Raw genomic sequence first — 23479 nt, 5'->3', positions numbered from 1 at the left:
TTAACCTTTAGATATCACCATGGAAATTGCTGAGTTGATTACTTACATCAAGACAAACAAAAAATGTATTACAAGAAATATGAAACAAGAAAAATGAATCTTGTTGACATATAACAGTAAAATACTTAATGTTAAGGCCTGAATGTAACCCATTTAGGCTACCCATGAACATGAATACATAGAGGCAGGAAGAAGTACTTTAGAAACCAGCCTTTATTAATTTTTAAGAGATTGGGTTTGGGGCTGGGTCCGTGGGACTGTTTCTGGGGGACGAGTCTGAGGGAAGAACAGGAGACAATAGTAAGGAGAATGCAGAAGACAAAAGGTAAGTAAAATAAAAAGTAAATCCCCAGAAACAGTCCCACGGACCCAGCCCCAAACCCCATCTCTGCAATAATAATTAATAAAGGCTGGTTTAAAGTACTTCTTCCTGCCTCTATGTATTAATGCTCATGGGTAGCCTAAATGAGTTACATTCAGACCTTAATATTAAGTATTTTACAGTTATGTGTTAACAAGATTCAGCAAGACATTTTCTCCTGGCTATACCCAATGTTTAGACCTGTTGTGGTATTTATGCAAATTAGCACATACATAATTAGATTATGCACTGTTTGTCCATGTTAACAAACAATTTCCAAAAACTTGTAATACAATTTTTGTTTGTCTTGATGTAAGTAATCAACTCAGTAATTTTCATGGTCATATCTAAAGGTTAAACTTTTTACCCTATTCACGTAAGAAAAAAAATGAATAGGCTATTTAGGTCTTTTTCGAAACTTTCCCCTAATGGGATTCTTCGGGGCTTTTTTTTCCTTACTCAGGGCATATTGAGGATACAAAATCAGTTGAGTTTGCTTCTGTTGCAATTTGTTCAACCTTTTTTCATAAAATGACTGGCCTAATAGACAAACGATGTAGTGAAGCAAATGGTGACTGGGACTGTCATTCTGACAAAACATCTACTTTTCCGTCGCACAGAAGAAATTCACAGAGGTTTGCAACAGCATGAAAATGAGTACATTATTTTGAGTAAAATTACACAGTAAACGACGAGTAAACTTTTTAAACTTTGAACTTTCTTAAATTTTCGGTTGTACTGTCACTTTAAAGCCTACTTCCGCCCGTATGTTTGCTTTAGGAAGTACTTCCGGTCAGTCGCAGTCCCACACTGTAGGACGAGAGAATGTTTCTAGCTGGACCAGCATTGATTCTCAGCGTATCGTTTATGTTACAATGTTTAATTGAGAGACGAATGGGAGTGCAATGAACGATAGTTAGCGTAAACAGTAACTTAGCTAGCACGAGAACAGTCATCGCTAGCATTTGGACTACACATTTGACAAAACTACAAGAAGGTTCAATAAAAACAGTGAAACGGTTTCACACCAACGATATTGAAAAGACTAATGAAAAGCTGGAGGATAAATTGTTGGTTTGTTTATAATCACCGGAAGTAGCTAGACTAGGTTTTTCCATAGGGTTTTTCCCATCCAAATACTCGTCGTCATTATGTCCGAAGCCATACACTCGTTTCAGTCACAGCTATCCGGGGTCATGGAGACCGTTTTCAAAGCTGCCATGTTTGAGATCACCCGGCTCGTGGAGGACAGTTTCGTGAAGGAAGTGTCCCGCAGTCGAGAGCAGGTGGAGAGTCTCAAGAAGAGGCTCCAGTGGAGCGAGTGCAGAAGGAAGAACCAGGAGATGCGCGTCCTGAGGTGTGCAGAGTGTGGTGACAAAGCTCGTGTGTGTAACAATGAAAGAGAAGAATTGTTACCACAATCAGGTTTGTTCACTCAATTCAACTCAAACGCCATGTTGTTACTATTTGTAATGTTCTATAAAAAGGAAATGTAATGATTTTATAATCTGTTGGAATATCATATACACATATAGTAATTAGAACAGAACAGGAATTTATTGTGAAGCGTTTATGAATCATGCATGATGACATACTGGACACTTAACCCAGGTTAAACATAAATCTGGGTGTGATAGTTAAGGTGGTGGTCAATGTGACCCTAATTGGATTCAGTACAATTGACCAAAAATCACATGATGGAAAAAAATTAGACATATTAAACATGACGAGGTTATTTTTAAATCTGAATTTAGCAACTTTTTTACAATCCAAAAGCTCAATATCATAAACAGCATTGTGACTATTTATTTAATCATTCCAAAAATGTTTTTCAACATTTTTAACAGAATAAGTAGAGCAGTAAAGCATGGTGCTAGCAACGCCAAGATCATGGGTTCGATTCCCATTGAACAGAACATCCATGAACTGACAAAAGTGTACACCTTCAATGCATAGGAAGTTTCTTAAATATACATGCATACATGTAAATACAGTTAGAGTGTAGATGAGAAACTGACATATCAAAATACATTAAAAAAATGTTTTTATTTCGGGTCTGTGCAGCTGCCTTTAATTGAAAACATCATAATAGTAATGTTTTATATGCACATTCCAAAACTCATCAGTGTTGACACTTTGCAGGCATGTTCCTTAGACTAAATGAATAACATCTTCAAGGAAAATTGGTTAACCATTGGTTTTCTCCAACTCAAAGATCCAAGTTGTCAAATTGACCTGCAGCATAATATAAAGGAATAGTTTAAAGACCATCATGTCATTCCAGACCATATGACATTTTTCTTCCGTCCCTTTAAAGACCATTAAAGGACTGTGTAATCAATGCCCTCACAGTTGCTTTCACCCTTGATGACCACATGTAGAAAATGAACGCAGTCTCAAACAGGAGAGAGTTCCAGTTGGGAACTGGGGAAGCTGTGAGTTGGAGACTGACACACATTTGGGAAAAGAGAGATTGGAAGATCAAACCAGACCCAGTAACACAACAGAGGTGAGTAGCCGATGGATAAACCGCTTTACTGATGACCTTTAACCTTGATGAGTTGCTCGTACAGCAGTGTTTTACAATGGCTGTGTCTGAGACCTGAAAATTCACTCTATTGTGTAAGTGCATGTTATTGATTTTATTGTGAACAATAAACCCGTGCATGTAACATTAAAAAAACAAAAACAACTTGTAATTGTTAATTACTAACTTGATCTTCCAGTGAAACGATAGACTTCTCTCTGGTGACGTATGCTGGACTTCTCCAATAATTTAGTCCCTTACAGTCGACTACAAGCTTTCATTCAGATCCATCCAATCATCAACTGATGACTGAATCGTTAATTTATTTCACTACGATGTACATCACAACATGGAAGAAAAGATCTCTCACAACTTTAACATTCTGTGCATGTTCTGTCTTTGTGTTCTCTGTAGTCTGCTGGTACAGAGGACAGGAAACTGGACGGCGTGTTGAAAGAGGAGGCCCTCTACGTCACTGCTGATAATGAGGAGCTTCAGGATGGCTGGACACTAAATACTGAAGGTGTGATTTAAAGAGATAAATTCTGTCATCTCTTATGTCGTCCCAAACCCATAAGACTTTCGTTCATCTTCGGAACACAAATGAAGATATTTTTAATCAAGTCTGAGAAATTTCTGTCCCTCCATTGAAAGTCTATTCACTCAAAACTCTTGACGGTTCATAAAGAGATCATAAAATAAATGCATATGAATCAAGCAGTTTAACCCGAGTCTTCTGAAGAAACATTATCGCTTAATATGACGAACAGATTTGGGAGCATGTCTATGTTCCCACAGCCCTATGTTCCCACAGCCTTATGTTCCCACAGCCCTAACCCTAACATACCTAAACCTACCCCTCACAGGAGGGAGACTTGTCTGGGATGTTATTGGGCTGTCCCTGTACCAGTACAAGCACTAAAACCTACCCTTCATAGGGGACATAGTTAAATGAGAGAACATAGGGCTGTGGGGAACATATGGTTGTGGGAACATAGGACTGTGGGAACATAGGGCCTAATTTTCAAAATTTTCAGTAAAAAAAAAAATCTTAGAAATGTGGGAACATAGGGCTGTGGGAACATAGGGCTGACCCCACAGATTTAATTCAGGCTTTTATTCACATATAAACTTTGATCAGCGAACATACATAGAGTACTCAAATTTGGGAAATGGAAGCTCAAGTATGTTTGCTTGACGGGTGAGAACCAATGAGGTTCATTCTCGTGTGGTACACCAACACATTTGAGCTTTCACAAGAACCAGTGAGGTTTGTTGTACGCTTGAGCTTCTGAGTACGCTTGTTGATCAATGTTTCTATGCTAAATTAAATCTGTTTGTCATATAAAGTGATCATGTTTCTTCAGAAGACTTGGATTAAACCGCTCGATTAATTTGGATTTATATTACGATCTCTTTATGAGCTGTTTTGGGTGAATAAACATTTAATGGAGGGACAGAAATCTCTCAGATTTCCTTAAAAATATCTTCATTTGTGTTACGAAGATGAACAAAAGTCTAATGGGTTTAGGAGCGACATGAGAGTGAGTAATTGATGACAGAATTAAAAATTTTGGGTGAATTATCCCTTTAAAAATCTGATTACTGCTTTAACCCTCTGAAATCAGACTGTGTTTGAATATTACAATATTTTGGTTTTCCAGGAGCTGAGAGGATGGATTTCTCAGCTCACAGTTACAGTGAGCAAGAGCTGCAACAGATTCAGGAAGACTGGAGCTCCGGACTTGAACAGACCGCTGACAGTGAGACTTACGCAAATATCGTAGACGTTCAGGGCTTGCCATACCGAACACATTACAATGCAGAAGAGCTAGCGAGCTACAGTGTACATGAACTGGACATGGGAAACCTGGACAGTCTTGGAGGAAAAACTCAAGACACATTAGGTCATGCAGTATCAGTTGCAGTTGAGACTGATCAAAAGGACCTGGTTGAGGAAGGTGGGAGACGTTACAGCTCTTCCATTAGCGGTAAAAGAGGAAACAGAGCATCTTTACCTGCACAAGTCAACCCCGAGACAGAAGACGTGGATAGAGACTGTATACTTATTAATGCAGATGGCCACATACAAGACACAAGCGCCCTCACGGAAGTTCACAGTGGGATTGCAGATGGGGCTGGACATAGAGGACACTCACTTTACACTGGGGACGCAGCTAGTGGTGCACTTTATAAGGGACATGCATTGAATCCCTCTCTGAAGTCTAATGTTGGACAAGCATTAGGTGACAGCAGGGCTTCTGTGAAAGGCTACCCAGTCTCCCATCGAGTCGTTTCAAGTGCCGGATATACTTGTAACCAGTGCGGTAAGAAGTTCACTCAGGCCTGCAACCTAAAAGTCCACCAGCGCGTCCACCAGCGGGACGGTCTCCATTTGTGCAGCCACTGTGGGAAAGGCTACTCATCCTTCAGTGACCTGCGTAGACACCGATGCAGCCAGAGCGGAGACAAACCCTACACCTGCACGCTTTGTGGGAACAAATTCAGCCGACTGTGGAATCTCAAGCTGCATCAACGCATTCACACGCAGGAGAAACCACACAAGTGCACTCTGTGCAGTAAGAGCTTTACCCGGGCCGACATCCTGAAAGTCCATCAACGTACCCACACAGGAGAAAGACCGTACTGCTGTGGTATCTGTGGACTGAGCTTCAAACGAATGGACCATCTCAGGTCACATCATCGCAAACATAGCGCTGACCCGAATAATCAGTGACGAAAATATTCACTTCACAACCTTACAGAGTTGGTTTGACTTTTAAATTGTTGGAGGGCCATAAATCCTGACCGGACTTGTTTCCCATAAAACATTACACTGTTACTGTAGAACCTCCCGTTGTAGTCATTATGTTTTCTGTATAATTTAATTTGGTTTTTGTAAAGGCGGGCGGACACTGTGAGATTTTGCACGTCATGTACGTCATTGCACACATGATGAGTCAGTTAACCTGATAAAAACAGATGGTACACGGCACAGCGAGCTGGCGGCAATCACATGAGCATTCGCGCAAAACATAGAGACTGGAGCTTTCAATGTTGCTGCTGTAGCTTCAACAAGAAAGAGAATAAAAAGAGAAGTGTGCAAATGATTTTGTGAAAAGCAGAGAAAACAACACAGCCATTCCTCTCAACAAAAACAACTAGAGAGTATTCGTGTGTGTCAGTGTATGCACACACTGAAGGGTTGCAGCCACTGGACTATAATAATATGATTAGATCTAGCCTGTCTGACGTGGTTGTGTCGGAACAAAAATTTAAATTTTTGATTAGACTATGCCTTTAAGTAACATTGTGGTTAATGTGGCCATCTTTGCATCTGATGTAAATATTGTATTTTCTATGCAGTGGTAAGACATTGTCACTTTCATGATCTTTAGAATCTTATTGTCTACAAAGCTGATTTTGAAAATGTAGGTGGAGTGATTTCAGTTTATTAAAGTTTATTTTAAACTTACCTTAATATAGTTTGAAATACACAATGTATGTCGCAGCTCTGTTTTTCAGCTCTCTGCTTCAGCATTACACCTTCACATATCATTTTAAACATTAATTTGGTTGTCAGTTGATTTAGCGATTTATTCCAAACACTTTATTATGAAACATATTCTTGGCTCTTCAGAACTCATGTAAGGAATAATTGACAACAGGCTATTGAATTATGGAATAAAATATAGATGAGTAATGCACATATGAGATGTTAATATTGCCACAATGTGAAGAGGAACTGTAATGACCTGGAACTACTTAATAGCTGTGCATTTACTAAAAAATAATTGCACACCTTGCTTAAAATGTCTATCAACCAATCAGAATCAAGCATTCAACGGTTGCGTAACGGTATAAAACATTAAAACAGTTGAATATTTCTTCATATATTGTAACTTCTTGTTATGATACTAAGGGTCTAACTAAAAAAATGTAAGAATATTAAAATAATAATACTGAAAAGGTTAAAAAGATGTTTAGCTGTGCCTGAATTGTTATATTTTACATAGTATATGTGCTATGAAACTGCACAATTTTAGTTCATGTGTATTTCGATATGGGCTATTTGCCAAGGCAACATTTTCATTAGTGTAACTTTATGTATTTTTTATTTATTTATTTTTAGTCCAATTTTAGCCCAACAAGGCCACCGTACAATATGTGACGTCACTAACAACAACATTATTGTCCGTTTTCTCAGACGCGCTTCCTCCTGACATGCTGAAAGAAGCTTTAGTCAAACATCTTGTAGTTCACACATTAACTAAATAAAATATGTAAAGTGTACTACAGTCAGCTGGACGTGACGCGACGCATTCCGCCTTGCGCCTAAAGGATATTTATTTCGGTTCGCGGTTCATAGATGTAATGAGCTCGATGCTAACAGTGCGAGGTTTTTATTTTAGGGATTTGTATGACGATTGACTGGCCGTGAAAGTGTGAAGTGCCAACATTTACTGTGAATTTTGAAACCGAGTTTCCCAAAATGCTGATGTGTGGACTTGATAAGAAATAAAACATTTGAGATGGAAATCAGCATGGGTGGTGGTCATTAATGTCATGATCACTGTTGTGTCTACATGCATTCAGCACTCAATTCTTCTCTATAAGAACGAGCTCGAGTAGCGTTAGATCAGATACAGGATGACGGGCACGCTGGTCATCTCCTTCCAGACTCGGCTGTCTGTGGTCATGGAAACTATCCTCAAGACCACCATGTACGAGATCACCAGGTTAGTGGAGGAGAGCTTCTTGGAGCAGATGGATCGAGGCAAACGAGAGGCGGAGGTGTTAAAACGGAGGCTGATAGTGTCGGAGGCCAAGCTGAGAGAACGGGAGAGGTTTAAGAGGGTGAGGTGTGTGGACTGTGGGCGGACAGCAGTGTCCAGGAGGAGGGTAACGTTACTACACAGAGGCCCCGAAACACAGAGCAGTGAGTTGAACAAAAGTAATTTCCTCATTATTTTCCACAAAAATGTCCAGACATATTTCAAGGGATTATGTTTCTTATTTTTTTATTTTATTTATATTTCCATATTTTTAATGCGTCTTGTGCCCCCCTGATTGAGAGCCAGTGATCAAGGGGTCTGTCATGGTTTTCCTGTCACATGATTTGATTACAAAATGGCTTCCTTGGTTATATCAAACCAAAATGCCAAATGGTTTAAAAATGACAAAAGCAATTTCCTTGTGATAATTTCCCACAAAAGTTTCCATATTTCAAAGTGTATATATATATATATATATATATATATATATATATATATATATATATATATATATACACACACACACTTTTCATGGTTTTCTTGTCACATGACAACAAAGTGATTTCCTGAGTGTTGTTATGCTACACTTTCATTTAGTGGACATGTTTTTCAAATATAAAAAGAAAATGACAAAACGGTAATAAAAGAGACTGTTTTTTGCCATGTATTTAACAGGAATTATGAATGAACAATACTTCTACAGCATTTATTAAACATTTGCTAACACATTATTCAAATCAAAAGTTGTATACATTTACATTAATGAATGCACTGTGAACTAACATGAGCAAACAATGAATGACTGCATTTTTATGATCTAACATTAACAAAGATTAATACATACTTTAATAAATGTATTGCTCATTGTTAGTTCATGTTAGTTAATACAATAACTAATATTAACAAATTAAACCTTATTGTGACGTGATAGCCTACCATTTCTTTCAAGAATTAAAGCTTTTGTTTTTAAATATTGAAATAAAATTTTATGTGAATTGTATTTTTAATATATTTTTGAATAATGTCACCATGAAATCAAAATTGACAATTGTTATTTTTTATGGAATATTTCAGTATTTATTATAAATGATTTATCCATGCACATAATAATATTTATTTTCATGTGCCCTCAAAATAACTTCCCCTTCCTCTTGCAACGACATCTTTTCTCTTCTCTGATGAAATGTTATTCCATTTCAAGAAGCCGTTTCACTCGGATATACGTCACAATAGGCAAGAAAAGACTGTTGCAACTTCAGCTTCATGCCGATTCTGATAGATCCGGACTAAAATATGAATGTCACGTCATTGACCCATGCACCACATTACATCACTATTGTTGGGAACTTTTATTCCTTCATCGAAGCAAAAACCAGGAGACTTGAGATGGATCTTATAAGCAGAAGAGATTTATTCTTCAGAGTCTGTAGTTCATCAGGTCTAAATCAGGGAACGTTACAATTTATATAGGGGCAGGAACCAAAACTTTGTGATGAGACAGGTTTAGGAACCTGTTCTAGACTGAGAGTGTTGCCACTCCTAATCCACTCAGCATATCTATTCAAATGCTGAGGCTTGAGTACAGGACTGGCAGAACTCTCTTGCTAAAACACAAGCTCCAAGAGCCATTAAGAGTTTTCAGGAGAAAACAGGAATTGCAACTTTGCTGAGCCAAATCATTCGTGTGATATCATCATCTTAACCTTAAAAGCTAATATTATTTACCGTGATGTTATGTACGGAAGCATATTTTGAAATAGATTCTTAAATTTGTTATTCCACACTATGAAATGTTTATGTTTAGTCAAAGTAATAAACTTGGTTTAAGTCCAAAGATGTATTGGAATCTGCTGACTAGATGCTCCTCTGTGTGTGTTTTTAAGGTTTGGAACATCCACTTGTTAAGCAGGAAAATGCTTCTGACAGTAGCTGGAGGTGCAGTCCCACGGGAAGCGCAAATCAGGAGAAGCCTTCAGCAACTCTGGAAACTAAACATAATGTGTGTATGACATTGTTTTAATGATAATATGTAGTGGCAGAGAAGACAAAAAGTATTTGGACAGTTTTTGGTTGCCAAAGGGCATCTGAGTGAACTTGAGGGGAACTGAGATTAGAATTAAGATTGGTTTATGTTTTTGAAAGAAGTTTCTTATGCTCACCAAGGCTGAATTTGTTTAATGAAAAATATGATTAATGAAAAATATGAAATATTAGTTTAAAATAACTGTTTTGTATTTTAATATATTTTAAATGAATTTTCAGCATTAGTACTCATACTTATAATGTTACAAAAGCTTTAAATGCTTTGATAAATTGAATAAATGTAAATAAATGGTGCTCACTGAACTTTTTATTCAACAAAGAATCCTCAAAAAAAGTATCATCATTTCCACAAATATGTTATGCAGCACAACTGTTTTTCAACGTTGATAATAATAATAAGAAGAAATGTTTATTAAAGACCAAATCTGCATGAATGATTTATAGGATCATGTGACACTGAAGAGTCAGCTTTTCCATCTCAGGAATAAATAAAATAGATTAAATAATTTATTAAAATATAAAAAAGATAATAAATAAATTTCACAATATTACTGTTTTTCATCATATAAATGCAGCCTTGCTGAGCATAATTCAATAAAATCATAATTATTCCAAACTTTTGACCACCAGTGTACGTCCTCTCAAAATGTAATGAACTCTGAGAAAGGCGTTTGTTTGCACATGCCATTTGGTTTTGTAATGCAATAAAATTAATAGATTTAAAGTGTCCAAAAACAGTTTTCTAAGATCGTTTTTTAACGGTTTCTAATTCATGCGCACTTTGTCCATGACAGGCTGCTCAAGTGGGTGAGAAAAACCCTGGAGGAGAAGTGAAAGAGGAAACAACAGAGGCTAGAGACACGCAAGCTTATCTAGTAATACACTCTCAAATACACAAACAAAAAGATCCTCAGAGCCGTGTGGAAGAGACCAATGGACTCCGCAATACAGATTCTGACCACAAACCAGGTGGACCGTCCTGCACTGAAAGACCCGGGGATGAGGATGAGGTCAGACACAGAACCCCCCCAAAATGGTTTGACTCTAAAACAGACCCCTCAGCGCGGTCATCTGTTTCACAGCCAGAGCCAGTCAGGACCTCAGTATCTTCAGAGTCTCCGGGTTTGAGACCCCAGGTAAGCAGCATAGACTCAGGGTCCGTTAAACAGGAAGTTGTAGTGATGCTTCCACCAGACTGGGAGGAAATGGAGAGAACCAGGCCTCAGATGGTTTCTGCTCACAGCGGTGCTAAGAAGACGCCGTTGGACCTTCAGCCTGGAGATCCTCTCACCGTTAGACCTCAAGTACAGGAGCGAGTCTCCTATCCCGCGCCTCCCGTCAAGGTTCAGAGCCTTGCGCCACAAACCATGCAGCATCTCAGATCACCCGTTAGGAAGAACACGAAAATTGTTTTACATCCCAACGCGGTTGTGTCAGATCACAGCGCCGGTGATGCAAACCGAGCGCAATCCATCTGCAAAGGCCTTCCTACTCCAAAACCCTCCCATGTCCGTCAGTATCCCGAAGGAGCCGCTACAGGGGAAAGAAGTTTCAGCACCGTACATCCAGGGAGAAGTCTTCCGCAAATGGTCAGTGTGAGGGTTCAGGGGGACACGCGGCACCATTCGGCAAGGACGACGCACAATTGCAACCAGTGTGGGAAAGGCTTCTCTCATCTGTGTCACCTCAGAGCTCACCAACAGATCCACACAGGAGAGAGGCAGTTCTGCTGTACCATCTGCGGACGGAGTTTCACCAAACTGAGTAACCTGAAAGCGCACCGCAGGGTTCACACTGGCGAGAGACCTTACATCTGCTCAGACTGTGGGAAAAGGTTTACCCAGAAATGCAACTTGAAGAGACATCAGAGAATTCACTCTGAACTCTCACACTCCAGTGTATGACGAGCCGTGGAGCTGTAATAGTGGTCGAATCTGTTATATTATATTAGTTGATGCTGTTTCGCTGACTGGCTTAAATTATTTTTAATATCATGCATCATACTGAAAGCTGCACTAAACCTAACCTTTCAAACATTGTTCTGAAAAATTCTTTTGCAGTGACGTGACTGGATCACTCAGGGGAAAATGCAGATTGTATCATATTATATAAAAAGCAGAGGACTTTTCCACTCCCTCTTGATGTTACAGGCTATTGAAGTAGGTGAGTTTGTCTCACCAATAAATGCCCAAATAAATAAATGATTCATTTCACCCTAAGATCAAAAGACAAACATTTATGCAATTATATTTTCCTTAAAGACCTGAAAAACCTTTAAGATTGTTATTCATTATTTTTATTTCAGTGTAAATTAAATGGAATATACTTGGAATGCTACACACGCACATTACAATTTCTATTCGGTATGTATATACACAACCGTTCAGAAGAATGGGTAAGAACGGGGTCTGTAAGATATATATTTTTAAAGAAATTAATACTTTTTTTCAGCATGGACTCTTTAAATTGACAGTAAAGACATTTATAATGTTACAAAAGATTTCGGTTTCATATGTTTCATTTCTGATTTATATTCAAAGAATATTAAGCTGCACAACTATGTTCAACATTGACAATAATAATAATGTTTCTTGAGCTGCAGATCAGCATATTAGAATAATTCTGAAGGGTCATGTGACACTGAAGACTGGAGTAATGATGCTGAAAATTCAGCTGTGTCATCACAGGAATAAATCACATTTGAATATATATATTAATAGAGCATAAGAGACTTAAAAAAACTCTTTAAATAATACCAATGCAAATCAGTCAATAAGTCAAGTAAAATGATCATTTTTAATTTTCTTTAAAATAGACTTCAGTTTCTATATGCAAAAAGCATGATTTTTATCCATTCTTTTTTCTTTTGATTTTGGGGTGAAATATGACCCGGACATTTCACGCTTTGGAAATTTTTTCTGTTTGTTTAATGCGTTTAATTCACATCAAATTGGAGCTTTACAAGCCTTGAATAAGATGAATGCAACACAACTGCTCAATGTTATTCTGTTAAATCAGATCCCTTTGATTTGTTTGTATATTCAGATGTGTAGCATTAGCTCTTTCAAATGGTGCATATACTGACTATTGCAACAGCGTTACTGTGTTTTTTTTTATGAGATAGCCAGTAAACTTTGCTGAACAAATTGATGTGCATATGCTGCTGCGGGCTAAAATGGTTACGTGTTCACATTTAGATGTCAATGCAGATGTTTTAGGTTCAAACCTATGCAGGGGTTTTCAGATGACTATTTTAAAATGTAGTGACGTGGTATGGCTCCAGTATTCTTTAGAGTGTATACAAAGAGTGACATTCACGCTACCATCACATCTTTTTTTAGTTGAATATCTTTTGCTGATTAAATGCCACACACTGTGTTGAGTTACACACTGATTAAACTCTTCCAGTAATGCATGCAAACAGACTATTGGTGATTCAGGTACACCACAGTAAGCCATGTACGTTACAGCTCAATGACTGTAATCCAAATTACTTTATTCTTCTTTTTTCTGTGAAAATGACAAATCTGAATAATGATGTTACATTTGAAATGGACCAAAAGTGCAGGAAGTTCATGTCTCTATTTTATTCATATCTATGTTGTTTTGTAATGTTTATGTCAACAAAATTAAATAGTTCTCCAGCTCTTTGGTAGAGTACTAACATACAGTATGTACATGTGTTTTGTGTTGTTCTCATTTCTTTTTCCATTTTTTTTTTTTAATTATAACTGACACATTTTGATGAAACAAAACTTTAGGCCTGTGTAGGGCAAAGATGTGGCACTTTTTACCGTTTCTAAAAAAAAATAAACAGAGGTAAAACTGATACACTACACTATCTAGATAATATCTAAACAATATCCTAACAACTATTTCTGTCAGCCATAGAAATATGACTTTTCAAAAAAACATTGGTCCAGTGAAACAACTTGTCCTACATCACAGTTAACCCTCTAGTGGTCTTCAGTCATTTTTGACTGAAAAATGTGTTTATTTTTATTTACTTCATCTGAATGGTACACAACCTGGTGACTTTTGTGGCGCTTAATTGCTATATGAACAACAAAAAGAAAAGAAAAATAATAGAGATAATTAGAAAAGTCTGAACAGTCTTTACAAAAATAGTCACACTTGTGATAAAAACAATAGGAACCACCATAGGAAATGAATGGGAAATACAAAAACAAAAATACAAAGCAATTTTTTATTGTGGTACAATCTACAAATTATCCATGACGAAATAGTCTTTGATCGTAATAGTGGTGTAACATTATATCGTGTCACAATATATCACAATACTAAAATGCATCAATATGTATTGTGTATAAGTCACCCAAAATGAATATTTCTGCGTGAGGAAAAATTCAAGTTTACAGAGTTTTAGTGTCAGTTCTACATTAAACTACTATACATAATGTTGAATATAATGTATAATAATGCAATGGGGGAATATTTGTGGGTCCTGATAATGCCAAATGTCTTTTGTTATCAGTAAAAAGTGGCCGACATTATTTTAAATGTATCTAGCCAGTGACAGATTGTTAAGCATGTTCATCTAAAATTATTCTGTATTTTCAACTTCAGAATCATCAATAATTTTATTCTGATGTCACCATTGTCCTGTGCATTGGGTTACCTGCACTAAGTCCAAGCTTATTCATTTCCACTCCCAATGTAAAACCAAATTTAGCATTTTAATCAACAGTACTTTTTTTGTTAACCTTTTACCATATGTCTTGGAGTATCGCAATAATATGGTATTGTGAGTTCAGGGTCGTGATATGTATTGAATCGTGACATGAGGGTATCGTTACACCCCTATTACGTAATAATGTCTGAAAATACAAATATTTATATAAGACAAGCATCTAGTGATTGGCATCTGTGATTTTTTCCAGCAGGTGGCATCAATCTGCCTTCTAAACTTTGGATTTTAAATACATTTGCTCCATTTCTATACTCTGTATTAATTGAAAACAATATGAAATATTTGTTCTAATATTTCTATAATTTTTTATATGGAAATGGTGCAAAATCTAGAGGTGAATAATGTCTAGTACTATGATACATATTACAAAGTACTAAAGAAAAAGTATTATTAAAAAATATATTTGGTTTCTCATCTCATCGCCCCTTTAAAACATGTCAGTGCCATTGTTTTGTCTCAAGATGCACTGCAGTAACGTGTTTTTCTAAGGCACGTTTATAAAAGCTAATGTCCTAATTGAACTAAGGCCTAATTCTGGCTTAATCCAAGACCTGTCTCAGTGAAACCGGGCCATAAAATTTTACACAAAAATAAATGTGGTTCCTTCATGTAACATAGGATGAGTGGCATCTTCCAGTCCACTGGATGGCAGTAACAGGAAACCTTCAACATTTTCTGCATCCGCTTAAGACGACTGTCAACTAAACGGTGATATTACTGCAGTAATAACGTATCTATTCACGTTATTTCGCGGTTTCCTCTGAGAAATCCGCCGTGCGAGGATCGTTTTTATAAGGTATTTACCTCCTGAATAGTGTGACTGTTATTATTTGCCTTTGTCCAGTTCATTTCTTTTACTTTTTACACAAAAGGCCCAAAGAGAGGGTGACTAGGGAGCTTATTTTCTATAGAAAACCAAGTGAATATAATCATATACAAATATACACTATTTTCTAATAACATAGTGTTGGTAGTGTGGCCTTAATAATGTGATTGTATGCTGTATCATGCACGTGGCTGCACAAACAACAATAACAAATTGCCCACCTGGTGACAGAAACGGGAGACGAAAATGTTTTGTTTTTGTTTTCGAACACGCAAACATGGCTTTTAGCTGGTCGTGATTGCAGTTATAACACATTTTTATGCCTTTTCAGGGTGATTAATTTTTATAAGTCTTTATGCCTTTTCAGGGTGATTATTTTCATCGCACCAAGGCGTCCTCAAGGCGACAGCAGGACGATGTCGGAAGCCCTTTTCCTCACATTCCAGTCTCAGCTCTCCGTTGTCATGGAGACCGTCCTCAAATCAGCCATGTTTGAGATAACCAGGCTGGTGGAAGACAGCTTCCTCGAGGAAGTGGGTCATCGTAAACAAGAGGTGGAAGTATTAAAACGAAGGCTGCAGTTGTCTGAGAGTAAACTGAGGGAGAGGGAGAGGGAATGGGAACGGGGGAGGAAGATACGGTGCTCTGACTGCGGCCGGACAGGAGATTCCAGCAGCAGAGATGAGAGCCAGCCGGTAGAGACAGTCCGGGGTGAGTTACAACTAGCGTTAGTGTCGTGATTGGTAACTAAAACTATTACAAATCCATCCATACATACATTTGCCATGCTGCTTATCCTCTGTATGGTCGTGGGAAGGCCGGAGCCCATCTCGGACGAAGGCAAACAATTAAAAACTGTTTTTATTAATTAAAATAAAATGAGTTTAAGTTGAAGTAATACAATTACTAATATAGCTCTACAATTAAAATAGCTAAAAATAGATGAAAGCAAAATACAAAAAAATAATAAAGCATAAGCACGTAACAAAATTACTAAAACATAATATAAAAAATCAAATATAAAAATGGAAAAAAAGCTAATTCAAAATATGAAAAAATACTACATTAGTTAGTAAAATAATTTAATTATTAAAATAATTTTGAAATATCATTGGTTACAACATATCTAAAACTGGACCAAGGTCCACACACACACACACACACACATATATATATATATGTGTGTGTGTGTGTGTGTTATATATGTATGTTATGTTATATTATATATGTGTGTAAACAATTTTATATTTGACATTATCACAGGATGTTTAAAAGAAGATTTTAGTCCTGAGTTACAAAATACTTTCTTTACCTGCAGAATGACAGTTGTGTCTAGTTGTGGCTAAATAACACAGTGTTCTTTAAATGATTGTTGTCCTCCATTAATTGATTTCATTGCATTGAACTTACTGTTAAGAACATCAGACGTCAATATACATTCTTCATATCATTAAATACTTTTTGTGCTCTTCCTTAATGTTGTATCTGTTCTTCTGGTGCAGGAGCAAACGCCCTTTGTTTAGGCCTAAGCCTGAGAGATCAGTCTACCAATCAGCCTACATTGACAGAAGAAATGTGGAGTACAAGACAACGCCTGGAGCCTAATAAACAAACAACAACAAACTCGCACTCTAAAGAGAAGAACGATGTATACAGGCATAGTGCAAAAGAGATCATCACACCTAACTCCAGTGCACCAATTCCTCAGGATTTTCTGCAGAGGCTTCTGGGAAATTCAGCAATCCAGAGCGAGCCCGCTTGTGTCTTCAAAGCCAAAGGGAACGATTTAGACCAATCCGAAAAGGACTTTACTCTTGATAAGGAAGTAGACTCAAACCACTCGAGAGTGATACAAAGCCCTTCGGCTCAGGATGCGCACGAGGATTTGCCATCGTCTTCACCAAACGATAGAGTAAAATCAGAGACAGAGCTGGATCTTCTACCTGTCAAGGAAGAGGAAGAGATGGTTCCAGTGTGGGATAGCGTCAACAGAGATGACGGTTGCCATGCAGAAATGTCTGATCCGAGTCAGGGAGAGCTCAGAGGATCTTGTGATCAGGAGGAGATACAGGTAGAAAGCTTTCCAGGTCTAAACTCTCTCGACATGCCAGACGCCACCTCATATTTCACACCTTATTCAGTGAACACATTGGCACATCAAGGTATTAGGGCACAATATAATCATTTATGCACGACAGAGCTGATGCTATCTAGCGTACCAGAGAGGTCAAATTCATTTGTCAAACCAGAAAATGAACAAAGTTATCCCGGTTCAGAAAGTTCTGTCCGCTATTCTCACAATGATGTTTGTCCAGGCGAGAAAAGTCATAGAAAAGTCATCAGTCACGCGCAATACCCAAAGTGTTTCTCCCAGGACAAACATGGGACGCCCGAACAGATCCATGAGGGAAGACCCCACCATTGCCTCCAATGTGGGAAAATGTTTGCGAGAGCATGCGACCTCAAGGCTCATGCGCAGATCCACAAGGGCAAGAAACCTCTGAGCTGTTCGCTGTGCGAGCAGACGTTTGCGTACAACTTCGAGCTCAAGGTTCACCAGCGAAACCACTCAGGAGAGCGACCTCACGTCTGTCCGCACTGCGGCAAGGCCTTTGCTCGGATGAGCAACTTCAGGCAGCATCAGAACATCCACACGCGGGAGAAACTCTTCAGCTGCACCCAGTGCGGGATGCGATTCAATCGAGCCACCAACCTGCGAGTTCATATCAGGCGGCACAGCCACGCTGGGAAGTCTTGCAATTGCCCTTATTGTGGAAAGAGCTATCTGAATCCCAGGCAAATGAAGACTCATTTATTGAAAGCCCATGGGAGAGGAGGGAAATAAATATAGCTAATTTGGTCTGCACTGTTAGAACTCAAGAAGACCTCAAAGGACCCGCTGTCCCATCATTGCCACCTTAAAGACAACTGAACAGGACCTGGACAAATTGTTATGCATGGAATCATTTTAAACTATACCTCTGCATTACAGAAAGACAAGGAAACCTGAGATCTAATACATGCATATAGAGATTGAAGTGACAGATTTACTCCCAAAGGAATTTTGCTGTTGTGCGATTAATGTGTAATAGCTGGTATAGAATATGTATTTGATGTTTTGATGTATTCCCTCCAACAACAGTAAAGATGCAGTATGATGCAGCATATCCTCTCTCCTGAGAATGTTTGTGGATCTTTTGAACTTAAGAATTTATCGTTTCACTAAAAAGATACCCCGGCCTTCACTTAAATTGTGTCGTGTCCCTGTCGTTTCAACTTTCATGGCATTTTGTTGGAAAAAGTAAATGAACCATCAGATGTAGCGACTGGTAACACCTCTGTCTCACCTCAGCAAGTCGGTTAGTCCAAAAATGCTCCATTTCCTTTACTTTAGTCTTCCATTCAGACTTCAAGTCTTCTTTTCAGTGTTTTCTATTTTGTATTTATTTGCTGTGGATTTGATGAACACTGATGTTGGACAATGCAAGACTTCCTCCTCCTTAGCCATTTCCACAAGAGTTCTGTGATCTCCTGCAGCATTGTGTCTTGATGCCTGCCTCTCCTGGAGTGATTGTAATCGGACAACCATTAACCCCGACATACAGGTCATTATCTGATGGACTTGTATACTTTTTCCCAACAAAATCAGTAAATTATTCTAGCAAGACTTGTTCAGAATATTTAATTTGATATTTGTCATTTGATACTTTTTATTGTTCCTTCTGACTTTGTAAACTAATGCAAGACTGCAGATATTTCAGACAGGCTTTCAGCACTCCATATGAAATATAACTTCAAATGAAATTTGTGTTGCAGACTTCACTTCATGTCTATTATGATAAACAAGCACACTACATACAGAACACAAACAGAATTACCTTTAATTAACTATATTTATGAACAGAATACTGTATAGAAATGCTTCTAAATGGATCCAAACTGTGCTTTGCTAATTTGTTGTTGTGTATGTTTTAGATTGGCCGTAGGTTTGCAGAACACCCTTCCACGGAACAAGGAAATTCACTCCCCGTAAACAGGCAAAGAACATTCAGCGTAAGAAATTATCCAGAATGAATTTGAAATAATTTTTAGGCTTTTGAATGCTCATCAATTGACCGAGTTTATTTGTTTCTTGTGTCTTCAACAGATTGTGGCCAGGGAGATCCTGACTCAGTTTCAGGTGTGGCAGAAGGCTTGCTATAGCAGGAACATTGATTGGGGTCCGATTACAACCAAGGTTCAGTTCTCTTCATTTGTTCGATTTCGATTCATGAAATGTATGCAGAAAAGGGCATGTTTTCAGAGAGTGATTTTACATCTTAGTTGTTTACACTTGAACAGATCATATCGGCACTGCCGCAGTTGTATGGGCGGGAGGCAGAGGTGATCGTAAGATGCACTAAGATGCTACACAACCGCAGGGATTACCTTCGAAGGAGAGCAAAGGTTAGACAGAGTTCATAGGTTTAAAAATGTAATCTCATCATTTCATAACCTTATTGCTTGTATGATGATGAATCAAACATATTAAGTCATCATGTATATGGCACATAATTGTGTGAATGAAGGCAATTTTCCATAGGGCTTCACAATTTGATCTGCTGTATGATAAACAAATAACATTATATTGCTTATCATGAATGAAAGCAAATTATTGTAACATTTGTCCAAAAAAAGCAAAAGACGTAAAATGCGAAATGTACATTATATGTTTAACATAACACATTTAGATTAGTAAAATTATTTAAAAGAAATGTATTTGCATAGGTGTTCTGAAAATCCTCTAGCACAGGATGATCTACCCAGACAATATTTTAAGTTGTTTATGCTCGTCTGCACTGACAGTGCAAAATGTAATTTAATCGATTGAATGGACAATATATATTGAAAAACAAAAACAAATTGTGCCACATCCTGCACAATTTTAAATGCGAAGGCTATAAAAAAAACGCTAATAATGAATTTGTATTGAATTTATTAAATATATTATGTTCACAAAAACATTTTATAATATAAAATTATTATAAGACAGAAAAGTTTCACAGGAGCAAGCACATTCACTCCTCTGATCTTGTTAACACTTTCACAAATGTCTTTTAAATCTAAGAGGCTTGTCGGACTGTCTGTTTTTGTTATGGTTTGTGTGATCCCGCCCACTGCCAGTTTACCCAATAGTATTTTGACACCTCGGGTTGCCAGTTGGCGCTTGGCGGACAACAAAGCAGCCATTGACGTAAGCAAACGAACTGGGTTCGCAGATTCTACATGAAATAAAAAGTATTGCCATCCATCTTAAAAGCTCTATAAGGCATATTTAAACGCATATACATTAGCTGATCAACAGCTCTTTGCCTTCCATTGTAAATTGCACTTGCTCCTTTTGCATGTCTTAATCTGGCAACCCGCGTGAGCGTTGAGCCTGAGGAGGAGGGTGCGCGGCAAATAACTCCAGTATTTTGAATTTGGACTGCAGTACCCATTTCAACCACTATCTGTCAATATTACATACTGCACCTTTAAATATTGTCAACATAATTATCACTGCCTGACTGTTAGAGAGGGTTTTCAGTCTCTGCAGACTGTAGCACAATGGCGTAGTTCATATAATCCACTACATAGTGAATTTGGTTGACATAGTCAAGGTTTTTAAGCAAATGCGCCATAGAGGATTTCGATGTTGCGCTGGATGTCTTTAATGTGCATCATTTGTCACTATACTCCATGACAAGGATGGACTCAACACCAAGAAGTGAGACCGTAAGTGAATTGAGCATAATTTATGTTGTCATTATATTGTCAATTTATTTTGATGACACTTGCATTTTACATTAGCCCTTTTGAAACGGAATCATTTTCCTAACATGACGCTGGGTTCTCGTGACCCTTATACTGCGCATGTAAGAATAATAATAATAATTCATTTTAATAGGTTGTCAAGGGCAACTTTATAGTGACAAAGTCAAGTGTCAAGCTCAAGCTGTAATCGTGATAATAACAAATTGTTAATATTCACAAAAACATGTTGAATGAAGTTAACCATTATTTAATTGTAAATATCCATTTCTAGATGCATATAACCATCCTTAAAAAAGGAGAAATGCCCTGCATCTCTAAGTGCACTCAGTGTTGTGACGAGTATCACTGCCCCTTTTGTGAGACCTGGGTCTACAAGCCAAGAGGGTTAGGGAGCGTTGTTAACCACGTCCAGAATCATCTGAAGTTGGCTGTCCAGCTTCATGGTGTGTATGGTGCTTCCACATCCATTCAAATGATTTTGTCAAGGCATATCAATTCACACTTGTTTGACTTTTTTTCAGATTTCACTATTATCAAGTGTAACTTAAAATGCAGGGAAATTTCACATTTTCATTGCTGCTACTGCTCTGCCACCATTCTGCGGAAAGCACAATTACAGATTCATCTCTCAAACTGCATCCAGAAGGTAACCGCTGAGGAGGAATTTGAAGAAAACGGCTCACTTGATGGAAGTCCTAAACATGAGTAGTTTTTTGTTACTATTGTATTCTCTTTTATTTCAGTTTTTTTCACTAGTTCTTAGATTGTTTCGCAAGTTATTGGTTCCCTGTTGGTTACAGGTTATTCGGAATTGTAGTATTTGATGGATGAAGCTCTATGGAAATAAACATTTCTTAAAAAAAGTATCTGCTTGTTCTTTCAGAACTGTGAAGTGCTGTGTACATCTATATTTACTACACTTATTTTTCATTTCACCACTAGTGAGACACAATAATGATTAAAAGCTTAGCTTTTGACATTGTTATATCCATGGATTTCTTCAATAACCTGATCCACAATTTTTCCCGTCCATATAAGTAATGCAATGTCTTGACGAGTCTTGTGGAGATAAAATTCTAAATATTGCATATTAAACATTTTATATAAACACCGAACACATGGAAGTTCTGACAAACTTTCAGTACTCAAAAACATCTGGTTGAATTTAAAAACAGCTTGACTTATAACATTACTTGACTGGTTGCTTATGTAACAGCTTTATAAACTGTTAAAAATACAAAATATTAAAATGTGTGCATAAAAGCGTTGCCAAAATCCATGATGTAGTGGGTTATATTTACAAGTAACTATACGTCATCATGCTACAGACTGCAGCAAGAAGAGTTTTTGAGTTCAATAGTCTGGGATCGGTAAGATTTGTATTTGTATTATTTTAAAGGAATTAAGGAATACTTTATTCAGCTTGGATGCATTAAATTGACCAGTAAAGACATTATCATTAAATATCTCTATATTGAATATGTGCTGGGGTTTTTTTTTTTTTTTTTTTGGCTTTCTATTCATCAAAGAATCTTGAAAAAAAAATTTCAACCTTGATAATAATAATCCTTCTTCAGCACCCACGAGGATATTAGAATGATTTCTGAATGATCATGTTTTCTGAATGATTTCTGAATGATCATGTGACACTGAAGATGTTCAAATTCAGCTTTGTCATCAAAAGGCATACATGACATTTTATGAAAATAGAAAAAAGCTATTTTGAATTTCACTAATATTTCACAGTATTACTGTTTTTACTGCAAAATGCAGCCTTGGTGAAAACATTAAAATTGCTTTCAAAAACACTTAAAAACTCTTACCAACCCCGAACTTTTGGACATTAGTGTACATTCAATAAAGACAGACAGTATTTTTGGTGCTAATAGCTGCATCAGCTCTTTTATTTCATTAGTCATTTAAATAGGCAAATGGTGCTATATGCAGGGCCATTGGGTCTTTTAACACCCACTGTGAAATGCGGCCTGACTTGCTGTTATTCTTGCATGTGTAAATGAAGCATACAACTGAAAATCTGCCAGAGTGAAACTACTTTTGTCTGTTGACCAAACAGACTCTTCACACATTACTGTAAAGCAGACAAAACAGAGCGATGCATTTTCTTTATAATCACAGCTGTTTGTGGTGTACACTAATTTTAGCCATTATTGCAAGCTTATTTATTCCCAAAACATTATTTACAATTCCCAGTTGCAAATGTTAAATTTGAAAATAAAATGATGTGAAACAGTATTTTAAGATGTTCTCTTTTTTTCTTTTTTTCTTTTTTGCTGCAGGAAACAGCTGTGGAAAGAAATCTTTTACCTTTGGGTCAGAGATATCTTGTACAACTTCAAAGAGGTGATGTTCAAAATGTACAATTTTGAATAAAATATAGTTATGTGTGACATTGTGCTCTGTTGTTTTTGTGTGCAGTTTG

General features: G+C 37.3%; 3 protein-coding genes across 10 annotated transcripts; all 3 read left to right on the top strand.

The window, feature by feature from the left end:
* Positions 1 to 903: 903 nt before the first annotated feature.
* On the top strand, positions 904 to 5625 carry LOC311075560 (uncharacterized protein; the record flags this gene model as incomplete). Its single annotated transcript, XM_084103052.1, has 4 exons — positions 904 to 1786; positions 2743 to 2870; positions 3303 to 3411; positions 4553 to 5625. The coding sequence occupies exons 1-4, from the start codon at positions 1513 to 1515 to the stop codon at positions 5623 to 5625; spliced, it is 1584 nt and encodes a 527-aa protein (XP_083959178.1). The 5' UTR covers positions 904 to 1512.
* Positions 5626 to 7536: 1911 nt separating this feature from the next.
* On the top strand, positions 7537 to 13379 carry LOC311075568 (uncharacterized protein). 4 transcript variants are annotated; one of them, XR_014604520.1, is made up of 4 exons: positions 7537 to 7827; positions 9547 to 9662; positions 10501 to 11869; positions 12012 to 13379. XR_014604520.1 is itself a non-coding variant. In XM_084103074.1 (3 exons), exons 1-3 carry the CDS (start codon positions 7539 to 7541, stop codon positions 11608 to 11610), a joined length of 1515 nt encoding a protein of 504 aa, XP_083959200.1. In that variant the 5' UTR covers positions 7537 to 7538; the 3' UTR covers positions 11611 to 13379. The 4 variants fall into 4 exon arrangements, 2 of the variants coding, with proteins under 2 accessions (XP_083959200.1, XP_083959199.1); XR_014604521.1 differs by having other exon boundaries at positions 7537 to 7842; XM_084103074.1 differs by having other exon boundaries at positions 10501 to 13379.
* A 1684-nt stretch (positions 13380 to 15063) lies between these two features.
* Positions 15064 to 23447, top strand: LOC311075534 (uncharacterized protein). 5 transcript variants are annotated; one of them, XR_014604514.1, is made up of 8 exons: positions 15064 to 15213; positions 15611 to 15954; positions 16746 to 18848; positions 19219 to 19296; positions 19391 to 19480; positions 19585 to 19689; positions 21311 to 21482; positions 21561 to 23296. XR_014604514.1 is itself a non-coding variant. In XM_084103029.1 (8 exons), the coding sequence occupies exons 2-8, from the start codon at positions 15660 to 15662 to the stop codon at positions 21746 to 21748; spliced, it is 1497 nt and encodes a 498-aa protein (XP_083959155.1). In that variant the 5' UTR covers positions 15068 to 15213; positions 15611 to 15659; the 3' UTR covers positions 21749 to 23296. The 5 variants fall into 5 exon arrangements, 2 of the variants coding, with proteins under 2 accessions (XP_083959155.1, XP_083959156.1); XM_084103029.1 differs by having other exon boundaries at positions 15068 to 15213; positions 16746 to 17314; XR_014604513.1 differs by lacking the exons at positions 21311 to 21482; positions 21561 to 23296 and adding an exon at positions 23337 to 23447 and having other exon boundaries at positions 15065 to 15213.
* Positions 23448 to 23479: the final 32 nt, after the last annotated feature.

The sequence above is a fragment of the Abramis brama genome, assembly GCF_963993115.1.
Source record: "Abramis brama genome assembly, chromosome: 2".
NCBI classification, from domain to species: Eukaryota; Metazoa; Chordata; class Actinopteri; order Cypriniformes; family Leuciscidae; genus Abramis; species Abramis brama.
The sequence above is the reverse complement of the archived record's forward strand: the minus strand, read 5'-3'. Positions and strand labels throughout refer to the sequence as shown.